Raw genomic sequence first — 23,321 nt, forward strand, 5'->3', positions numbered from 1 at the left:
CAATGAGCATAAGATGACCAATAGTTACCTCAGACCTGCGGTGCCACGGCCCCAACGCACGTTTCGGCTAAGTGCCTTCTACTCTGTGCAGAGTGGCCTAAACATGCTACTAAGGCCTTCACTGTCTCTGAACTTGTCTTCTATAAAGCACAGCTGTGACAAAATTGGTCAGTAATTGCAAAGGGAGATTCCAGCAGTGGATATTGATGATTGTAGTGCCCAAGTGCATTCATCATGGCAGAGCATTCCTCAGACAACCATTAATAACCTAACTGATAGCAGACAATGGAGTGTGTGTGTATTTCAACACATGGCGCTCATACTTGATACTGGATAAATCAAGATGTTTTGAAAGCTTTGTTCCATTTTTCATCATTTCTATATGTCTATTAACATGTCTATTGATTCTGTAATTTCCATAATTCCACGACTTTTCCTTCTTGGTGTTAAAACTTCAACGTTGAGGAGTGTATATACTTTCCTAACCAGTTTGTGGAGTAAGTGGTTTTAATTATTATACAAATCATGTCTTACTATCCAGAATCTACATGGGCTATAAAATGTATGTTGAAGGGATTGTTGAGTGAAATTAAGTTCTCACCTATTGGATAAGATATACTTATTGATTAGCGGGGGTCCATCTGCTGGGACAATAACATTGCTGATCGACAAAATTAGAAACTTTTATCCCTGTTTTAAAGGAGAGACCGCGCACATGCTACCAATTCCCTATGGAGCTGCCAGCTTTTTCTGCCAGCCCTGTAAAGAATGAATGGAGTGGGTGGATGCTTGACCTGCCACTCCACTTTGCAATGTGGATCAAAAATCAGCAAGCTATCACGTATCCAGTGGATAGGTGATAAAGGGGTTGACCAGAAATAACAAGGTAAGACCCACACCTGCTTTTAGTGCCAAAATATACTACTCCCTTAAAATCATAAGGGCTCGTGCACAGGATAGTATTTTCGGTCAGACAAAACATCGGATCCCATTCAAACCAATGTCATTTTATGGGCCCCTGCACGTCAGATTTGCATCTGTAAATCCAGATAACACTTGAGTCATGTAAGTCTATTGGTCCGTCATTTAAAAAAAAAAAAAATTCGGACTGCGCTTGGATGACATCTAAGTGAATTCTGATTTTCACGGACTGGCGAATGTAGAGGATGGGAAAAAAGATCTTTATCTTCTATCCATCTGAAAAAATCGGTTCACACTATGATCAGAGTTTGATTAATGTGCCCGATTCTATTAGAGAGAAAAACCGGTGTTGTGACCCCAGCCTTAAAGTCGTATTCCCATCTCCAAAATCCTATCCTAACATGTACGAGGAATAACAATAATATAGCATATGCCTCCAATTAGAAATACAGTATAGTTCTTCTGATTTGCCTTGTCGCTTACCCCATGTGCAGGGCATTATAGTAGTTTAGGTCTCCATGGTTACGACCACTCATAGTAATAGTCAGTAAGCTGTTAAGTGGTCGTAACCACCTATGCTACTGTAAAGCGCTGCACATAGGGTAAGTGACATGGCAAATCAGGAGAACTATATTTGCACTATTATTAAACTGAGTCTTTACAATAAAAAGGCCCCTGTGTCCACACCGTGACGAACACCATCCACCCGGTGATCATCCTGAACGCGAACTGTATCGGCGCATACAGTAACTAAACAGCACTCACAGCCAGGCAGGAGAAACGACAGGTGGTACCGGTCACAAGATTATTCTCTAGTGCCGCCTGTTACCTCTCTAGTAAGCAAATAAAAGGCAGAGCTGAAATCAGAATTATGCTCTCATGCAAAAGCGAAACAGATACTTTCCATATACTATTAAATGGCGAAACTTTGCACAGGCACAGGGCATTAAAAAACTAATATTCATGTAATATAAGAACGCAGCTGAGGGGAAATATGTCTGATCAGAAAACAACCATACTCCAGTCCCAAAAATAGCCAAAAATGCCCTGTCTCTTTGATTTTGGCCCAAACTTATTATAAGGATATAAAAAAGAATCTGCACGATGTGGCGGTTACTGCCCATAATGGAATTCTTCGCTCTGTAAAAGCTGTGGGAGAACAATGCAGAATAAACAGCAAGAACTAGTAGCTGCTGAAACGCTGTCCAAGCAGAGTGGACAGGATGTGACGCCAACTCATGCCCACCCTGCGTCTAAGGAGCTCTTGAACTGGGGGGGGGGGTTTACGCAGATTTTTTCTTTAGAAGGTTCTATAAAGAGCTTGGAAAAAAACAGTTCAGCTTAATCAAAGCTTGTGGGTATTTAAAAAAAAATCATTAAAAAATGCTGCTTCAAACTTGTACCAAATAAAGTGGAAAACACGTAAAAAACACAGCGATAATCAGAGAAGATAGATTTTGCGTGTTTTGCTGCAGACATCTACGGCAGACACGCAGGAAAAAAACAATGCAGCATTTATGAGACGTGTGAACGCAGCCCAAGAGGATGTTACCGACACGTGCATCCAGTATATCATCGGCATAGTCTCCAGAGCCGGACAGTGCAGTATGGGGAGAGAAAGTGACACTTGTCCAAAGTTGACCTAACACTGTTTCCCCAAATTTTGGCTCGGTAGGGTACATTTGATTCTCTCGCCCATGTATATGGCTGTCCAACCAGCTTTTGTATTAAAATGCCCCAGTGATTTAAGGGTTACTGAAATCTGACGCACGTGTGTCCTTATCCCCAATGTGACTGAACACAGGTCATTTTTAAAAGTGTCTTATGGCCAAGAAAACGTAGGAACTCGTGGTCTAATTTGGGCTAGGAAATCTTTAACCCCCTCCTGATGGGGCCAGTTTCCCCTTTGCCATGTTTTCCTCCCCTTCTTCCCAGAGCCATAACTCGTTTTTCAGGCCACACTGACACATGAGGGCTTATTTTTGCAGCCGAGTAGTACTTTTGAATGGCACAATGCATCTTACCACATAATGTAATGGAAAATGGGAAAGAAAAATTCCATGTGTGGTGAAATTGTGAAGAAAAACCCCTCAATTCTGACATTGCTTTTTTTGGGGGATTACGGTGATCCCAATCATGTACAGCTTTTATTTTAGCGGTGATGGCTTATTTTTTGCGGGCCGAGACGACGTTTGTATCGATACCATTTTGGGATGGATGTGATTTTTTGAGCGCTTATTACAGCCCTTTTATGGAATTTTGGTGACCAAAAAAATAGAATTAGACTTACCGGTAATTCGGTTTCTAGGAACCTTCCACGACAGCCACCTTGGAGGATTGTCACCCCGCCCTAATAGGGGACAGGAACACAAAGAGGTTAAATACCCCTCCCCTTCCTGCTACCTCAGTGTTTTTTTCTGACATACTAGCATGAATAGTTACCGCCAGCAGAGCAGGAATCATCAGTTAGACACATCATAGGGAGGGAAACTAGTGCTGTCGTGGAAGGTTCCTAGAAACCGAATTACCGGTGAGTCTAATTCTATTTTCTCCAGTCACCTTCCACGACAGCCACCTTGGAGTTATACAAACGATAATTTTTCTAGGGAGGGACTACGGCTTGCAAGACGCGTCTGCCGAATGTCAGATCCCTATCGAAATTCAGTCTATAATGTCTGGTAAAGGTGTGCACCGAGGACCAGGTGGCAGCTCTGCATATCTGCTCTGATGACGTATTTCCTCTTGCTGCCCAGGACGTAGCGACTGATCGAGTGGAGTGGGCTTTCACCGAACCGGGAGGAGAGAGCTGTCTTGAAGAATATGCCAGGGAGATGGACTGCTTGATCCACCCGGCAATCGTGTTCCTTGCCGCTTTCTTCCCTTTGTTTCTTCCCGAATACTGAAGGAACAGGTTCTGATCGATTCTCCAGTCCTTGGTTGCTTCGAGGTAGCGGAGAACCACCCTGCGGACATCCAGGGTATGAAAACTTTCCTCTTTCGAGTTGGAAGGATCCGGGCAAAATGAGGGCAACACGATATTCTGGCTTCTATGAAAATCTGACACCACCTTGGGTAAGAAGGAGGGGTCTAGACGCAGTACTATACTGTCTGAATTGAGTAGGAGGTAAGGTTCTTGTATTGAAAGGGCCTGTAACTCTCCCACCCGTCTAGCTGATGTGATAGCCACCAGAAACACTGTTTTGAGTGTAAGAATTTTCAATGAGATCTCTGATAGGGGCTCAAACGGGGCCTGTGTCAGGCTATTAGGTACCAAATTAAGATCCCAGGGGGGGCACCCGATTAGGGAGTGAAGGGCGAATCCTGCCTGCCGCTACCATGAACCGCTTGATCCAGCGGTGTCTGGCTAGGTCTTGGTCAAAGACAGAACTAAGGGCCGACACCTGTACCTTTAACGTACTTGGAGTAAGCCCTAACTCTAAGCCCCCCTGCAAGAAACCCAGTATTTGGGCAATATTTGGATGGAAGGGGTCAGGGGCCCCCGGAAGGCACCAGGAGCAAAATCTCTTCCATATCTTGCCGTAAATTGCATTGGTCACCGGCTTCCTACTTTTTTGAAGGGTCCGAATCACCTCGTCTGATAACCCTTTAGCCTTTAGAACATTGGCCTCAATAACCAGGCTGCTAGATGTAGCTTGGTCGGATTCGGGTGTAATAAGGGCCCCTGAAACAGGAGGTCGGCGTTTTGGGGTAGGAGCAAGGGACCTTCTTGGGCCATGTCCAACAGAGCGCTGTACCAGCTTCGTCCTGGCCACATGGGGGCCACCAGGATCGTTGTGACTCCGTCCGCTCTGATCTTTTGTAATGTCTTTGCCAGCATCGGGATTGGAGGAAAGGCGTAGGCCAATCTGAAGACCCATGGATGGGCAAACGCATCCGTCCCCCGAGCTCCGTACGTGGGACCGAGGGAAAAGAAGATCGCTGCCTTCGCATTCTGTGCATTCGCAAATAGGTCGACTTCTGGGTCTCCCCACCTTGAGGCCAGGGTTTGAAAGACTTCCTGGTTCAGACACCATTCTCCTGTATGGACATCTTTCCTGCTCAGGAAGTCTGCCTGGATGTTTTCTGACCCTTTCACATGTATTGCGGACACGGATAATAGGTTTTTCTCCGCCCATAGGAAGATCCTTGCTGCTACCTTCTTTAGACTGGCATACCTTGTGCCCCCCTGGTGTTTGAGATATGCCACCGTGGTCACGTTGTCGGAGTATATCCGAACATGATGGTTTTTGACCAGGGCTGATGCGGCTTTCAGTGATTCTTCCACCACTGTCAATTCCCTTAGGTTTGACGATCTGGATCTTATATTCTGGGTCCACTGACCCTGAAAGTATGAGTCTTCTACCACTGCCCCCCAGCCTCTCAGACTGGCATCGGTACATAGTATCTTTAGAGGAAGTTGATCCCAACTTATTCCTCGTCTCAGGTTCTGGTAATTTAGCCACCACCAAAGGCTTGTTTTTACATGTTCTGGGAGTGGAATTTTCTTTGATAGGTTGTTTGGATACCTTTTCGCGGTCCTCAGGACATATGACTGAAGGACCCGCGTATGAGCCTGAGCCCAGGATACTGCCTGAATGCACGCTGTCAGGGAACCCAGGATGGACATGGCATCCCTCAGTGTTGGCGTTCTCTGGCCTCTGAATTGGATTATCTTCTGCCAAAGGTCTTCTTGACGATCTTCGGGGAGGAAGGAGGTTCTTTGTGCTGAATCCAAGAGGATCCCCAGGAATTTTCTCCTTGGAGAGGGATAGAGGGCCGACTTTTGGAAATTCGGTATCCATCCCAGGCCTTCGAGTATTTGTAGGGTCTTTGATACGTCCTGGTTCAGTCGGGCTTCTGATGGTGCGACGATCAGCAGATCGTCTAGGTACGGCACAATACATATCCCCTGAAGCCGGATCGAGATGACCGCTTCCCTCATTATTTTCGTGAACACCCTTGGTGCTGAGGATATCCCAAACAGCAGGGCGTTGAACTGAAGGTGGTGGATTTTTTGGTTGTGGGAGATTGCGAACCTCAGGAATTTTCGGTGGTCTGGGTGAATGGGGACGTGGTAATACGCATCCCTCAGATCTATTGTGGCCATTTGCCAGTTCTGTCCAATCAGCGGAATCGCTGAGCTCACCGATTCCATTTTGAACCTTCTGTATCTGACGAAGTGGTTCAGGGGCTTTAGATTTATTATAAGTCTGTGTTTTCCTGAAGGTTTTTTTATCAGGAACAGGCGAGAATAATGCCCCCTGCCCTCCTCTTGTGGAGGTACATATGAAACCACTTCTTCTCGTAAGAGTTCTTCTATTTGACGTATCAAAACTCTCTGCAGCCCTGGGGACTGCGTCGGAGTATTTCTTAGGGCGTGTGGGGGGGGGGGGGGGGTGTTCGAACTCCAGTTTTAGCCCAAATTGTATAGTCTGCAGGACCCACTGGTTTGAAGTTGTGGCCTGCCATTGGGCGAAAAACTGAGTGAGTCGACCCCCTACCCCGGAGTCACTGTTTTTCCGGGGGCTGCTGTTGCTGGGGCACAAGGATGTTGCTTCTCCCTTTACCCCCTTTCGGGTAGCTCCATCGCCCCGTCTTGCCCTTTCCTCTGAATGGCCTTTGGGAGGACTGCTCTCTTGCGGGACGAAAAAACCGCCTCTTGGTGGTTTTCAATTCTGGCAGTGCTTTATTTTTGTCCGAGGCTTTCTCCAGAATGTCATCTAGGACTGGCCCGAACACATGGTGTCCTTGAAATGGAATGGCACAAAGCTTCGTTTTGGAAGTGATGTCGCCTCCCCATGATTTCAGCCACAAGGCTCTCCTGGCCGAATTTGAAAGGACAAGGGACCTTGCTGCCACCCGTACCGTCTCTCCTGAGGCATCCGCTAAATATCCTGTTGCCTTCTGGAGGATTGACAGGGAGTCTAGGATTTCCTCTCTAGGGGTACCCCCCGATAGGTGGTCTTCCAGCGTGCGTAGCCAGAAGAACAAAGATCTGGCTACACATGTGGATGCAATATTTGCCTTGAGCAGGTTCGCAGAGGCTTCCCAGGATTTTTTAAGATGACTCTCTATTTTCCGATCCATCGGATCTTTTAACTGGGAGGCATCCTCAAAGGGCAGTGACGTTTTCTTAGTGACCCTAGACACCTGGACGTCTATCTTAGGGATCTCCCAAATAGAGCCATCGCCTTCTAGGGGAAACAGATTTTTTAATTCCGAGGGCACCGTAAGTGCCTTCTCAGGGGAGGACCACTCCTGAGCTATTAAATCCTGTATGACCTCATGAACCGGGAACCCCTTTCTACCTTTGGGTTTCAACACTCCGAACATCTCATCCTGGACTGAGAGTTTTACCTCCTCTTCCTCTAACCCCATGGTATTTCTCACCATGGACACTAACTCCTCCATATCCTCCGAGGAGAAATAATATTTTTTTGCATCGTGACTAGAGGTGGAAGTGGAGCCCTCATTTTCCCAGATATCTTCCGATCCCGAAGAACCGACCTCTCCCGAGTTCGAGTCAGCTTCCACAGGTGCTCTTTTTCTCTTTTTTGGAGCCGGGCCCTGGGTCGTGGGGGTCTGGGCTGCTAAGGAGGTCTGTACCTCCTGCCTAATGAGAGTTTTTATGCTGTCAAACAAGGAGGGTTGCTCAGTACGCAGGATATTTTGCGTACAACGTTGGCATAACTTCTTCCTATAGTCAGAAGGAAACCTGGCACCACAAATACCACACTTGCGGGGGTTCTTAGGGACCGAGGCCTTGTCTTCCTGCAATAAGAGGAGAGGCTTTACTCAGACCTGTGCCACCATAGTTTGACAGGGAAGGGACCGGCCCTGCTACTCACTGTAGGAGGGGGAACGCTGGGCTCCGCAGATGCTGCAGCTGAGGCTCTGTCACCATCCATGCTGTACACACCACAGACACTCCGCTCTTACCTGGAGCTGCTGCACCCTTTTGAGGGTGTCGCTGGCGTTTCCTCTTGTGGTGCTCCTCCCTCCTTGTTCGTCCCTGGGGAGGACGCTGGTCGACCCCCGTCGCCATCGGAGGCTTTCTCCCGGGTCCCCGGCGCGCGTTTCCCCCTACAGGACGCCGGAGGCCGCAAACCGGAAGTGCGCGTCACTGCAACTTCCGGTTTACTGCCCGCCTCCTCTGGCGCGCGCGCCGGCTGCCTCATGCGGCGTGTAAGGAGGGAGGACACCGGGGAGCTTATCCGGACCCCGGAGCACCCTTACCGCCCCGCTTTACCCCGGAGGGCGCGGGAGGGGCGGCAGTCGTCCCGAGTCGCACCTCAGTGGAGACGGGAGCAGCATATGGAGGAGGAGAGGCGAACCCCACGACCTCGGCTGCCCAGCTTCCGTAAGTGTGAAGGGCTCCGCTCGCTGGCCACGGCAGCCCCCTTGTGACCTCTTCATGCCCCGATAGGGGACAGGAAAAAACACTGAGGTAGCAGGAAGGGGAGGGGTATTTAACCTCTTTGTGTTCCTGTCCCCTATTAGGGCGGGGTGACAATCCTCCAAGGTGGCTGTCGTGGAAGGTGACTGGAGAAAAAAATAATTTTGGCGCTCTTGAATTTTTTTCTGCTCACGGTGTTTAACCAATCATGTTATTTGTTTTTCTATTTTGATAGATCTGACTTTACTGAAATCTGCGATATCACATGTGTATTTACATTTTTAAATATTTATTTTCAATGGGGGAAAAGGGGGGGTGATTTGAACTTTTAGGTTTTTATATCTTTGCATACTTTTTAAAACTTTGTTTTTTTTTAAACTTTACACGCACAAACATTTTTTTTGCTGTCAATATGGTGATCCCAGCAACCCCCATTACCTTACTTTTATATTTGCTCCTTGTCGCCCTCTTCCTCATCCACAGCCACCATTCACCCCAACCCCTGCAGCACTGCTCCAATCCACAGCAATCTGTGCTGTGGACTGTGGATTTGGAGAGGGTGGCAGTTATGGTTTTTTCTATGTCTCTGATGATGCTCCTGTCTGTTGTGTTCCCTCCCTGTAGGCCACGCCCCTATTACATCATTCCGCGCTCACTGATGAGCGCTCCTGCTTAGCCCCGCCCCCTGTGGGCAGAGCTAAGTTCCGCTCACAGAAGAGGTGGGAAATCTTGGCACGCTGTGCTTTGAATGGACTGTTGCAGAGAGTGAAGAGATACCACATGTAAGGACAAAGCAGACAAATTATGAATTTTCTTTACAAAAATTACAATGGTTTAATAATCAGTATGCTTGGACAATCCCTTTAATATTACTTAGAATACAACATACTGGTACGACTTCACATTTTATCCTAAGTATAAAATGACAAATCACAGACCACACATACAAATTATGAAAAAGGTGTTAAAGGGAATATCCCACAAAAAATGTTTCATTTTAATCCATAGCTCTTGGAATAATAAGTTCCACAATTGGATGTGTTTAATAAAATGCCCCTGTGCTGAGATAATCTTATAAATGTGCCCCTGCTGTGTAATGTGTAATGGCTGTGTCTCACCGTGCAGGAACATGGTCTGATCATACCACAGCTCCTGGGCAGGGGAGGAAGCAAAATAGAGTATACAGACATTACAGCACGGGATCACAGCTGATTCTTTATCCGTGGTAAAACATTGTTTAAAAACAGGCAGGGAAATGTTTTGTCTCACAAAAACAATAATTTGCAATCCAATGGTGTAATATCTGTATCCGCTCTTTTTCTCCCGACCTGCCAAGTTGCTATGATATGATCAGACCATGTTCCTGCACGGTCAGACACAGCCATTACACAGCACACAGCAGGGGCACATTTATAAGATTATCTCAGCACAGGAACATTTTATTTAAATACACTCTATTGTGGAAGTTATTATTAGTCCAAGCTCTTTTGATTAACATGTACGTTTGTTCGTGGGACAACCCTTTTCAGGATGGAGGACAGTAAAGCTGGTCAAACACATGAAAAGCTGTCAACTGAATGTTCGTATGGCAGACAGCCATCTTTCCGATTCCCCCTATACAAGCAAGAGCTCAGCTAAGCATTTATGTGTTTTCACAAAAACCTCTGGAAATAAAATGAATGGATAATTAAGTTTAAACTGCCTAATCCTTTCTTTGCAAGATATATTTGTTGGAAGAGAGTGATGAGCACCCAATCACATCAACTGGCCAGCTAGACACGCTGAAATGGGCAATTTTGGAAGACAATCATTTAATGTGTGTGGGGGCATTAAGATTTAAGATGCAGCAGAGATCTAATAAGAAGTAAAGAAGAGAGAGAGATGATATTTAAAGGGAATTTATCACCAGAAATGACGACCTTAAGCTGCAGAAATGCGTCAATCTGAAGATTAACATCGTTATTATACTGTCCTGCGCTAGCCGAATGCAGCGGGGAGAAAATGATCTTTATTCTCCCAGCCAGCATTTGTTATTCAGTCATGGAGGAGAGGCAGAGCCGGATCAGTCACCTTTGGCCCTGACTATGGGTCCCGTTTCACTTAGTGACGCACCAGCGATCCCGACAACGATACGACCTTGTAGGGATCACTGGTGCGTCGCTAAATGATTGCTAGTAAGCTGCCAAACAGGCAGATCTCTTCAGCGACGCAGCAATGATCCAGCGATCAAACACAGCGATGCGTGCTGGCCAGCAGGACGACGACGACGAAAGAATGGCCCAGGACATTCCTGCACGATCAGCAATATCCAGCAGGGGGGCCGGTCGCTGCTGCATGTCACATGTAGCGAGAACGCTGTTGCGTCACAAAATCGGTGACGCATTAGCGATCTCGCTATGTGAGAAGGGACTTTAATACTACAATGCAGCCGGCTGTCAGTCAGGGCCGGGGTTACAGAGGCCGCTCTGTGTTCTTAGAGCAGTGACTGGAAATCGATTGCTGGCGGGGAGAATAAAGATCATTTTCTCTCTTCCATTCAGACAGCAGAATAACGCTGTTAACCTGCAGATCATTCGCATTATTTCTGGTGACAGGTTTCCTTTAACAGAAGAAGCAACAAAATTAGCTTTTAGTGATCAGCCTCACTATCTAAAACCAGAAGACTGGGTGGTAGAAGTCATTTTATCTTTTAATAGCATAAAAACAGCATTTTAGACAGAAGCTTTTTAGGAATGCTAGTTTCTCTGTTACTATACGAGATTTAGGGCCTTCGTTCTATGTATGAATAAAATATCACTGACGGGACAGTCAAACATTCTTTGTAAGAACAATCTACCAAAATGTACATAAACTATATGGAGCATTTACAATTTTCCATGAAGGCCTCTCTTTACACAGTTTATAGAGTCAAAGATTAAGTAGTGAATGCAAACAACTGAAAGATAATGAGTCTGGGGAGGAGATGAAATGATGGACTCTGTTTAAAGAGAACCTGTGATTAGGATTTTATACCCCAAACTAATGCAAAGTAGATAAAGGAGCTTTAACGCTGAGTAAATCCTTACCTTTCTTGTGGAAATCAGTTTTTTTGTTTCAGAGAAATCCTTAGTTGAAATTATATAGTAATGAGTTGGAGATGCAGTGGGCGAGCGCTGCACTTACCGCTCCTCTCCCATTTCTGACTAAGATTACTCATGCTCCAGTGACCAGTCAGTCATAGAAAGGAGGCAGGCAGCGGGCAAGCAGGGAACGAGGCAGAGAAGCAGTAGAGCGGTAAGTGCAGGGCCTGCCCACTGCACCTGCAACTCATTACCATATCATTTCAGCTAAGGAGAAATCAGCAGCAAGGCAAGGATTTACTCCGCATTAAGGCGCCTTTACATACATGCCCTTAGTTTGGGATAGAAAATCCTGATCACAGCTTCTCTTTAAACAGCATTTCTTGAACACAAATTCACCAAAATCCCAGCCCATGGATGTGATCTAAAGAAAACAAGGGTCAGAACAAAGTTATTCCTTCCCAAGGAAATATACTGTTGTCATATTCCTTAGTCTTTCGATAGACATTCCTGGATATCGCTTTTAACAGCGGATGCCTAAACTTACCATGTTTTGCTCTGAAGAGTACTGTATCCTTAGCGTGTCCATTGCGCGGATCATAGATTGCATGGCCGTAAATATATTTTGATACACCAACTTTGTGAAACCTCGACGATCTTCATCTGTGTAACCGGAGCCGTGGATAATTCTCATCTGCTTAATGAAGGTACTTTTCCCACTCTCACCAGTGCCTGAGGAAATCAAACAAAAGATCTATTACTGATCAACTTCTATAATAAAAAGGGTGACCATAACACACAGGTGCAAGAAGAGGATTTAAGCCAAAAAAAAAAAAAATCCTAAAGAAAACGCAAAAATGAAGTAAAAAAAAAAAAAAAAAAAAAAAAAAATGAAAAAAAAAAATCTTACATTGTCTAGAATGTAAAAGTGTGAAACTTTATAGAGCTCTTGTAATTATGTTCTTTGGACAGGCTGATGGGGAATTTAGATTGTCAGCATCAATAGAAACATTATTGAGGCCTGTAAAGTGCTGTAGAATTAATGACATTATACATGTTAGTAAAATAAAATATCCAAAACTCCCAGAAGTTTTCCAAAAAGATTAAAATGAATGGAAAAGGCAAAAAAGAAAAAGTCTATACTATGAATCCAATCCGCAAAAATAAGAGGAAATTGCCGAATTCATAAACCACTTTAAATCTGAGCTAAGAACTGATGCAACCTCAGTAAATTCCAGATAAAAGCTAAATACAAAACTAATGCAGTTATTTTCTGTTGACTGCATCCTTTTTTTATTAGGCTTTGCGGTTTCTATGTGCAGTCATTACTTACTATCCTTCTCACCGCACAATGCTTATTTTCACGGGGTAGTAAATGCTCTACTTTGTGGGATTCAAGAGCTCTGTCACTACACAACAGAACGAAACCACCAGAACTTCTGGTACCTTGCAACTGTGACGTTGTGTCAACAGCGCTGCAGCCAGACAATAGAAAACGCCAGGAGACGTGCCATAGACTCAACAGTGGACCAGGGGAGGGTGATAAAGTAAACCCCTCTCAATTGACTCAGGACCATCAGGTAAGTGGCATCCGGCTCCAGTGAAGCCCACCATAAATCCTACTTCAGTTGGAGACCAATATGTGAAAATACCCCAAGGGTAAGTGTACGTGATGTTTTTTCAGATGTGTGTGAACCTGCTACGTTTTTCAGAAGGAAGACACTTCAGGACACACTGGCATCTTTTGTCCGGAAACTTTTTGGTAATTTCTTGAGCAATTTTTCCAATGTTCTGAAGATTCTGGCGTTTTAGACACTGACTTTTTAAACCTGTACGGCATAAACTAGGAGGGCGACTTCCAAGCAGAAGCTGCCTGAAGAGTGGTCAGGTCTCTTCTAAGAGTTTTGCATCTTTGGAAAACAAAGAGGTTGTCCACTACTTTTACACTGATGCCTTAGGCTCAAGCATGAGCGTCTGAATGACGGGGTCCGGCACTCTGCACCCAGGCCGATCACCTGTCATCGCTGCCAGCGGCGCCGTCTGCTGGCCGGAAATACTTACATGCAGAGCTTGGCCGTCTACTTGTAGTGGCCGGGGCTTGTCATTGCACACCCGCCTCCTACTGAATTGGAGGCAGAAGCGTAGTACCCTGCGGCAGCCACGTTCCACAAATACTTCTGGCCGGTTGATGCCGCCACCGATAACCGCTCATCTCTGGGGGTGTAGAGTGCTGGACCCTGCCAATCAGACATTGAGGATGGGGCATCAAAGTAAAAGTAGTGGACAACCTCTTGACATGGCTAAAGAAAAGCTCACACTGAATATATGCACAGCAAGTTGTTTTTAAATATAAATCCATATGTTCTTTCTTTTTAGCGTTTATTTAGCACTTTTTCAAGTAGGTTAAGGAACTGATCCGCCTGAAGAGTACACTGTGTGCACATACCCCAAGGAGTGCAGGCAAATACAATGTCATGCCAGTGAGCCGGCCCATGCAACTACGGAACGGAGTATTTCCTTCCCATCTTTGAAACCAGGTCTTTATGCTCCTGTGCAATGACAGCTGGAAAACCCAGGTACACTTTTTTCCCTAAAGTCTCTTTTCATGTTTTATTAGCTCATGGAGAATGGAGAATCTGTCAAATTACAATGCAGCGAGGTTGAAACATTTTACAAAGAACTCATTGTTTTCCATTTTATTGAAGCTTTTACATGTTGGCTTTCTAATAATATTAGAGAAATGAGCACAAACACAGGACATGCTTTATGAAGAAATACTATTAAATCTTAAAGGGGTATTATCATCGTAAGTGGGTAAAATTGTAATGTGCTTGTAAAAAGAAACTCAATCTACCTCTAGTGAGAAATTCTCATAGTTCAAGAACAGAGAAATGTTTAATTCTTTAGTTTACTAGTCGTTGCATAGGTTACCGGCCACCTTTGCAGGCCGTCAGAGGAGGCTAGTTTCCTAGGCAAACAATGCTGTGAAACTGGCTCAATCACTGGTCCCGTCCCGCTTCAGAGCCCCTTTGCTCCTTATATAAATAGAACCCAGGAGGGCACCACTAAATAAAGAGGAGGGGGATACGCCTGCGATCAGTATGAACAAGAACTGTGACATATGCTAGAGAAAAGCTACTGATCAAAATGCAGGGATCAACCACAAAAATATATTTTATTAATTACATAAAAAGACTACACCATATAAAAACATTTAAAAGTCATAAAATGACACATGCAAAGCACACAAGGCTCATAATGGAGCCAACAAGACAAGCCCCATGGAGTATGAGTAACTACAACGGCTCAGAAAAAAACATGAAATCCTGAACACCCTGTAAAAGCATTATAAACAGCTACTCATCAATATACGGCAGACATTAATACATCCACAAAGGATACAAAGGGGATAACAGCTATTCACAGTAACATTGTTTCCATACACAAGAGCCATATAGGGTCCAGAACAGAGTGCAAGCAATCAAATGTACGGATTCAAAAGCCTAATTAGAACATACTAGAACCCACATAGCTAGACATACATACCAAAGAGATAATACACAAATTGAATCCTGCCCGCAATGTCCCTGTGGGAAATCGCTCACATGGGGGGGAGCTTGTGGAGTGCCTGACGAACAGGGCTGTGGAGTCGGTAAGCCAAACCTGTGACTCCGACTCCTCAATTTCCCTTACACCGACTCCGACTCCACGACTCCGACTCCCACACATATTGCTTATATTTAAGTGAAAAATTTATTGTAGTACAATGTGAACCTCAGACATTTAATCATTTTTATGATCCAATAATCAAGATATTTAGATAGAACAGAATATATATTGGTGTACTAACCGGTTTTCATTCTTTTTGGTACAGATACGATATGGATAGACAGATATGGATAAATGGATGGATAGAGCAGATTTCTAATCTGCTTTTGCTATTGAAAACATTATCTATGAGCTCAAAAACCTTTCAGGTGATGCGGTTTTTTAAAAAGATGATTAGCTTTTGCAGCTGAAAAACGTATCCTCAAAAAACACAGGAAAAACGCTGTGTGTGAATGTAGCCTTAGATCAGGAATAGAACAGCCATTTATAGGACATTTCATGACTTTCCCAAACTCCTATGAAAAAATATTCAGCACATTCTGCATTGAACTACTGTACCCAATTTATTATATATTTTAGGAGTCGGAGTCGGTCCATTTTATACCGACTCCAACTCCACCAAAATGAGCACCGACTCCGACTCCACAGCCCTGCTGACGAAGCCACCTTGCGGTGGCGACACGCATCGGGCACTCTTTGGTACGTATGTCTAGCTATGTGGGTTCTAGTATGTTCCAATTAGTCTTTTTTAGGCTTTTGAATCCGTACATTTGATTGCTTGCACTCTGTTCTGGACCCTATATGGCTCTTGTGTATGGAAACAATGATGTTACTGTGAATACCTATTATCTCCTTTGTATCCTTTGTGGATGTATTAATGTCTGCCGTATATTAATGAGTAGCTGGTGGGGACTGTTTATAATGCTTTTACAGAGTATTCAGCATTTCATAGGTTTTCAAATGACCATTTTTTTCCTGAGCCGTTGCAGTTACTCATACTCCATGGGGCTTGTCTTGTTGGCTCCATTATGAGCCTTGTGTGCTTTGCATGTGTCATTTTATGACTTTTAAATGTTTTTATATGGTGTAGTCTTTTTGTGTAATTAATAAAATATATTTTTGTGGTTGATCCCTGCATTTTGATCAGTAGCTTTTCTCTAGCATATGTCACAGCCCCTTTGCTCCTCCAATTGCTGCTTAGCCATAAAAGCAGTTGTGATTTATTATTTTTTTTTAATAAATGATGGGCTATACTAAAAATACATTTAAATAAGAAGTTAAGAGTTAATAGTTTTCTCCCCCCATTTGCATTTTTAAAGATCGCAGAATTGCGAATACATTGGAGCAGAGGAGGAAGTTAGAGAGGTTTTAGTCAGTAACCGAAACAAAAACAGAAACATCTCTGTGGGCTATGGTACAACAATGACTATGGCTCCAGTCCAACGTGTGCGAATTATGGACTGAAATGTCTCCTTTGTTAAGTTAAGTATCAGTAATCTACTCCGGACCGGTCAGAGAACTACCAGTGAATCGAGATCTACAGGTCACCCACGATGAATTTACAGTGTTTGGCAGATGTGTATTCTTGGCCTTCTAAGAACAAATAGAGACCATTTTCTGTTCAAAAGCCTTAAGCCCCCGTTACACACAGCGAGATCGCTAGCAATATCGCTGAAATGTCACTGGTTTTGTGACGCAGCAGCGATATCGCTAGCGATATCGCTATGTCTGATACTTACCTGCAACCGGCTCCCCCGCTGGTTATTGCTGATCGCGCGAGAACGTCCTGGGCCGTTTCTCGTTGTCAGCTTCCTGCGGCGTCGACGAGCGACGCGTGGAAGGACGTCAGGATCGCCGCGTCTGACAGGTAAGTAGCGACCCCCAACGGCTGCAATAGTATACCTGGAAGCAGTGGAGGCAGTGAGGTCGGTCCTGTAACCGACGCGCGTTTCGGAGCCAAGAGGCTCCTTCCTCAGGGGGCGTGACAGATGGATAGGCACAGTGGTCATAGGGCCAACCACACTGCAAGCACAACGCCAGGAAAAAATGATATGCAAAAATGATTGCAAAGACTAGTAATAAGTCAGGGACACGTAAATATAAAGAATAGATAATATAGCAGGAAGTGTTTTAAAACATCATCATGTAGCAAGTGCTACTACCCTTAATTAAGCTGAAAAAATTCCCTGACAAATGAGGACACAAGGTCATTGCAAAACTCTTGGCTCCGAAACGCGCGTCTGGGACAGGACCGACCTCACTGCCTCCACTGCTTCCAGGTATACTATTGCAGCCATCAGCAATTATTGTTGCGATGCTCTTTGAGCATCAGTTTTGCAATGACCTTGTGTCCTCATTTGTCAGGGAATTTTTTCAGCTTAATTAAGGGTAGTAGCACTTGCTACATGATGATATTTTAAAACACTTTCTGCTATATTATCTATTCTTTATATTTACGTGTCACTGACTTATTACTAGTCTTTGCAATCATTTTTGCATATCATTTTTTCCTGGCGTTGTGCTTGCAGTGTGGTTGGCCCTATAACCACTGTGCCTATCCATCTGTTGTTCCTCCCTATCCATGTACCGTATGTCCATATTTTATCAGTATTACTTAATAAACATTGTAATTTTATGGATTTTTTGACTGCTGGTTCTTTTGGTAATTTCCAGTCCATGCATTAGCGGTCTGTGCTTGGACCCATTTGCACGGACACTTGCATGAGCCCCTAAGGGTGTATGCGCACAACTTCTTTTGAATTAGGAAAGATAAAAAAAAACATTCATAAGTCCTTTGGAGCAGTTTAAGGCTAAGTGCACACGTAGCAGAAATTTTCTGCTGAAAAACCGGACTCCCTTCCCAGAAACCGCGCATTTTTTTCTGCGCTTTTTTTCGTGCGGTTTCTAGGCACATGAAAAAAGCCAGAAACGCGGAAAAAAATGCAAAATTAATGAGCATGCTGCGTTTTTTACTGCGATGCGGTTTTTTCGCATCAATGTGCACAAAAAGTGCTAAATGCATAGAAATGAATGGGAAGCTTCTTTTTCGCGCTTTTCCCGCGGATTTTTTGGCAAATCTGTGGGAAAAACCGCGAAAAAAAACGCTGCGTGTGAACACAGCCTAACAGTTTTTGCTTAGAAGAAGCTGGCGGTTTCTTTGTTATTCAATGGAGTAAAAAAACAACAGAAAAAAAAAAAAAAAGACTTCATAAAAACCATGGGAAAACCACACAAAAAAACAACAGTTCTCAAAAACAATCGAAAAATGTTCAGGAAGTAGATGGAAAGAAAAACAAAAACAGTTCCCTGAAGCATCTTCTGCTTGAAAAAAACGTGTGTGAACGTACCCTACACAAGTTTCTTATAGACGATTTTTCATGTGGTTTTTATACAGCATAAAAAAAAGAAACTAAGTGATAAATAAAAGCACTACATACACAAAAATGCCCCCAAAACTCTACATTAATGTAAACAGTTTTTCAGCATGGAAAATCCATAGCAGAAAAAGACTAGGTAATATGATCATGCTGCGTCTTTCTGCCTTTTTGTCCAGCCCACTCAAAATAATGGCTAAAGAAAGGATAAAAAGGCGAATATAGCAGTAAACTATGTTCCCACATAGATCTCCACTTCTGACCAGGATCGGAAATGCCGTGGAGGTTTCTGTAGCTGAATTTACGGATGTGGGCATCATTACAAAGGAGCAGCAGGGGAGTCGCACGTGTCACCCTTTCCAATAGCAGGGGTGAATTTTGCACCTACATCCATAGCACTAACGGAAGGGCAGCTCCTGTCCATTTACATGCAGATATATTTCACAGCATATTTGGCGCTGTAAAGTGTAGCGGAAAATCCACGGTTTACTCGCACTGTGGGAACTTGGCCTAAGGGGTGATAACTAAGCTGCAGATTTTGTCACAGAAATTGGTTCCACTCATCTGACGGTGAGGATGCGGAGCAGAACTTTCGGTAACAAAAACCACAGCGTGTGAATTAGGAATCTCGCCAATGGCATGTGCTCCCATTCCCAATCGTAGGTACAAAACCTCAATTTGTGGGCATGGAAAGCCTTTCAAGTAGGTCTGCAGATAGCAGTCATTAATGTGTCAGAATGAAGCAGCCAAGAAGCTCCTCTAGTCCATAAACAACCTTTTTCCATATACCTGAGCTATCTGTCAGAAGCTTTTAATCCTGGTTATTTATTCCCAGGCACTCTTTTACAGCTCCGCCTGCAGAGTGTCAGCAAGTCTCTAAATGGATGCCAAGAGCCGACTGTGCATCTGACAGCGCCATTTACTAGCAGCACTCTGTAAACTTTGGTCTGGTTCAAAGCCTGACCCACAGGTGGCTCCCCCATACCGAACCCTGCTCATGTGTGCACAAACGGGCAAAAATGCCATCCATTTATACTGCCCATTCCTTGATAAAGGTTGCCCGGCACGGAGTTTCGGGACACTCAATTGCACCATAAAGTTATTTTTGTTAGGACTGCCATAGCAAATAGTAATGGCCCCCTCATACATTACGGTGTGTTCACATGTGGCAATTTTGCTGCATCAGAAATTTCTTTGATTTTGTTGGTACTGTAAAACATCAAATACGCTGCATAAAATACGCTGCATAAAATACGCCAAGTGTGAACACACCCTTAAGGGAAAAAAAAAAAAAAAATCACACAAACACTATTCCCGATAACAGGCATATGTTACTACTGTAGGTCTACAGGAAGAAAAGGATATCCACACCCTTAAAAGAAAAAAAAAAACAACGTATTGGAGCATAAACTCAAGCTTGCATATATACCGTATTTTTCAGACTATAAGATCCACTTTTTTCCTTATAGTCAGAATATACTTACAAGTAGTGTGGCGGCAGCAGGAGTTGGGCGATTCTGCAGTGGTCCGATGCTGCAGGGCGATGATCACACTCACTTCCCAGGCTGGTGTGGCAGTATTCGGCTGTGCGCATTGGTGCGGGGCTCCGCCGTCATTTTCTGAAAGCACGGAGCCCTGCACATCCCCACTGCTGCGATGCGGTGGCCTCTGGGAAAATGGTCTCCGGGTCGGCACGTGCGCAGATTGAGATCTCGGCAACGAGATCGCGTTGCAGACATCTCAATCTGCGCATGCGCCGACCCGGAGACCATTTTCCCCAGAGGCCACCGCATTGCAGCAGTTGGGATGTGCGGGCCTTCAGACTTTCAGAAAATCGTCAGAGCCCCCGCACCCCTGAACCTACCACACCAGACTGAGATGGGATTTCCCAAAGGCCACCGCTTCACAGCAATGGATGTGTGGGGGCTCCGGGCTTTCAGAAAATGTCGCCGAAGCCCCCACACTACGAGCACCGCAGAGCCTGCCACACCAGTCTGGGATGGGAATCATATCATCGCCGGACCACCGAACACCCCCTGTGACAGCGATCCACCAGCACTATACTGATTTCCCCCCCGGTAAGCTGAATTCGAACTGTAAGATGGACCCCCATTTCATTTCTTCCCCTATTTTCCTTGTGAAAATTTGGGGTGCATCTTATGGTCCAGTGCGTCTTACAGTCCAAAACATAAGATAATACAATAAGTTGTCAGCTTTGTAAAAAACCTTTAATCCCTTAATGACCGAAGCCTTTTTCTTTTATTCGTTTTTCGCTCCCCTTCTTCCCAGAGCCATAACTTTTTTTTTTCCGTCAATACGGCCACGTGAGGGCTTATTTTTTTGCGGGACGAGTTGTACTTTTGAACGACACCATTGGTTTTACCATATAGTGTACTCTAAAATGGGAAAAAAATTCCAAGTGTGGTGAAATTGCAAAAAAAAAGTGCAAGCCCACACTTTTTTTTTGCTTGGCTTTTTTGCTAGCTTCACTAGATGCTAAATCTGACCTGTCATTATGATTCTCCAGGTCCTTAGGAGCTCTTATATATACAGTGCCTACAAGTAGTATTCAACCCCCTGCAGATTTAGCAGGTTTACACATTCGGAATTAACTTGGCATTGTGACATTTGGACTGTAGATCAGCCTGGAAGTGTGAAATGCACTGCCGCAAAAAAGAATGTTATTTCTTTGTTTAATTTTTTTTTAAATTGTGAAAAGTTTATTCAGAGGGTCATTTATTATTCAACACCTCAAACCACCAGAATTCTGTTTGGTTCCCCTAAAGTATTAAGAAGTATTTCAGGCACAAACAACAATGAGCTTCACATGTTTGGATTAATTATCTCTTTTTCCAGCCTTTTCTGACTATTTAAGACCCTCCCCAAACTTGTGAACAGCACTCATACATGGTCAACATGGGAAAGACAAAGGAGCATTCCAAGGCCATCAGAGACAAGATCGTGGAGGGTCACAAGGCTGGCAAGGGGTACAAAACCCTTTCCAAGGAGTTGGGCCTACCTGTCTCCACTGTTGGGAGCATCATCCGGAAGTGGAAGGCTTATGGAACTACTGTTAGCCTTCCACGGCCTGGACAGCCTTTGAAAGTTTCCTCCCGTGCCGAGGCCAGGCTTGTCTGAAGAGTCAAGGCTAACCCAAGGACAACAAGGAAGGAGCTCCGGGAAGATCTCATGGCAGTGGGGACATTGGTTTCAGTCAATACCATAAGTAACGTACTCCACCGCAATGGTCTCCGTTCCAGACGAGCCCATAAGGTACATTTACTTTCAAAGCGTCATGTCAAGGCTCGTCTACAGTTTGCTCATGATCACTTGGAGGACTCTGAGACAGACTGGTTCAAGGTTCTCTGGTCTGATGAGACCAAGATCGAGATCTTTGGTGCCAACCACACACGTGACGTTTGGAGACTGGATGGCACTGCATACGACCCCAAGAATACCATCCCTACAGTCAAGCATGGTGGTGTCAGCATCATGCTGTGGGGCTGTTTCTCAGCCAAGGGGCCTGGCCATCTGGTCCGCATCCATGGGAAGATGGATAGCACGGCCTACCTGGAGATTTTGGCCAAGAACCTCCGCTCCTCCATCAAGGATCTTAAGATGGGTCGTCATTTCATCTTTCAACAAGACAACGACCCAAAGCACACAGCCAAGAAAACCAAGGCCTGGTTCAAGAGGCAAAAAAATCAAGGTGTTGCAGTGGCCTAGTCAGTCTCCTGACCTTAACCCAATTGAAAACTTGTGGAAGGAGCTCAAGATTAAAGTCCACATGAGACACCCAAAGAACCTAGATAACTTGGAGAAGATCTGCATGGAGGAGTGGGCCAAGATAACTCCAGAGACCTGTGCCGGCCTGATCAGGTCTTATAAAAGACGATTATTAGCTGTAATTGCAAACAAGGGTTATTCCACAAAATATTAAACCTAGGGGTTGAATAATAATTGACCCACACTTGTATGTTTAAAATTTATTAAAATTTAACTGAGCAACATAACTTTTTGGTTTGTAAGATTTATGCATCTGTTAATAAATCCTGCTCTTGTGTGAAGTTTGAAGGCTCTAACTTATTTGCATCTTATCAAACCTGCTAAATCTGCAGGGGGTTGAATACTACTTGTAGGCACTGTATGTATACCGTGGCACAGCTGAAGTGGTGCACAAAAAAGGTTCCCACACCAGAGTAATATATAAATACATTTTTGGCATTCAACTTAGAATAGTAGAAGAATTTTATTCGCCGTCACAATAGACGTTTTGGTCAACACACTTTGCCCTTCCTCAATATACAAACTGCTCTTGTAATGTAGGGATGGATAGCCTCAGCATAAGAAGTATAACTGGAAAACCATGATTCCGTGAATAAATTGCATGGGGTCCTATTGAGTCCTGTGGTAAAATATACTGAATTCCATATCACATGTGGCTTGTTCACGGGCCAGTGAACAAGTGGTGGACGCCACGTTCCTCTGTGGCAGGAGACACCACTATCCACCACCGACCGCACTGGTGTTCAGACCTCCGAGTCCGGTTCAAGTTACAAAGCTACTATATGGTGACCCAAAATAGAAAAAAAGGAACACAGATTTACATTGGCAAGCCATTACAGGGTGATAAAGGCCAAGGAGAATACAGACACGCTTTAGTGCATATATGGTCTGATTTGGCTATTCTGCGTATATATACATGGTAAACTGATGCCAGTGACTAACGCCACATGTGATATGGAATTCTGTATGTTTTACCACAGGACTCAATAGGACCCCATGCAATTTATTCACAGAATCATGGTTTTCCAGTTATACTTCTTATGGTGAGGCTATCCATCCCTACATTACAAGAGCAGTCTGTATATTGAGGAAGGGCAAAGTGTGGTGACCGAAACGTCTATTGTGACTGCGAATAAAACTCTTCTACTATTCTAAGTAGAATGCCAAAAATGCATT

At 44.4% G+C, this 23,321-nt stretch overlaps 1 protein-coding gene across 1 annotated transcript in view; it reads right to left on the reverse strand.

The window, feature by feature from the left end:
• LOC141048321 (guanine nucleotide-binding protein subunit alpha-14) overlaps positions 1-23,321 on the reverse strand; it is a 233,328-nt gene that overhangs the window by 80,014 nt on the left and 129,993 nt on the right. The window contains exon 2 of the mRNA XM_073543804.1: positions 11,924-12,108. Within this exon, the coding sequence (XP_073399905.1) occupies positions 11,924-12,108 (185 nt within the window). The remainder of the gene's footprint in view (positions 1-11,923; positions 12,109-23,321) is intronic.

The sequence above is a fragment of the Dendrobates tinctorius genome, unplaced genomic scaffold (assembly GCF_039654945.1).
Source record: "Dendrobates tinctorius isolate UK_male_01 unplaced genomic scaffold, ASM3965494v1 ptg000134l, whole genome shotgun sequence".
NCBI lineage: Eukaryota > Metazoa > Chordata > Amphibia > Anura > Dendrobatidae > Dendrobates > Dendrobates tinctorius.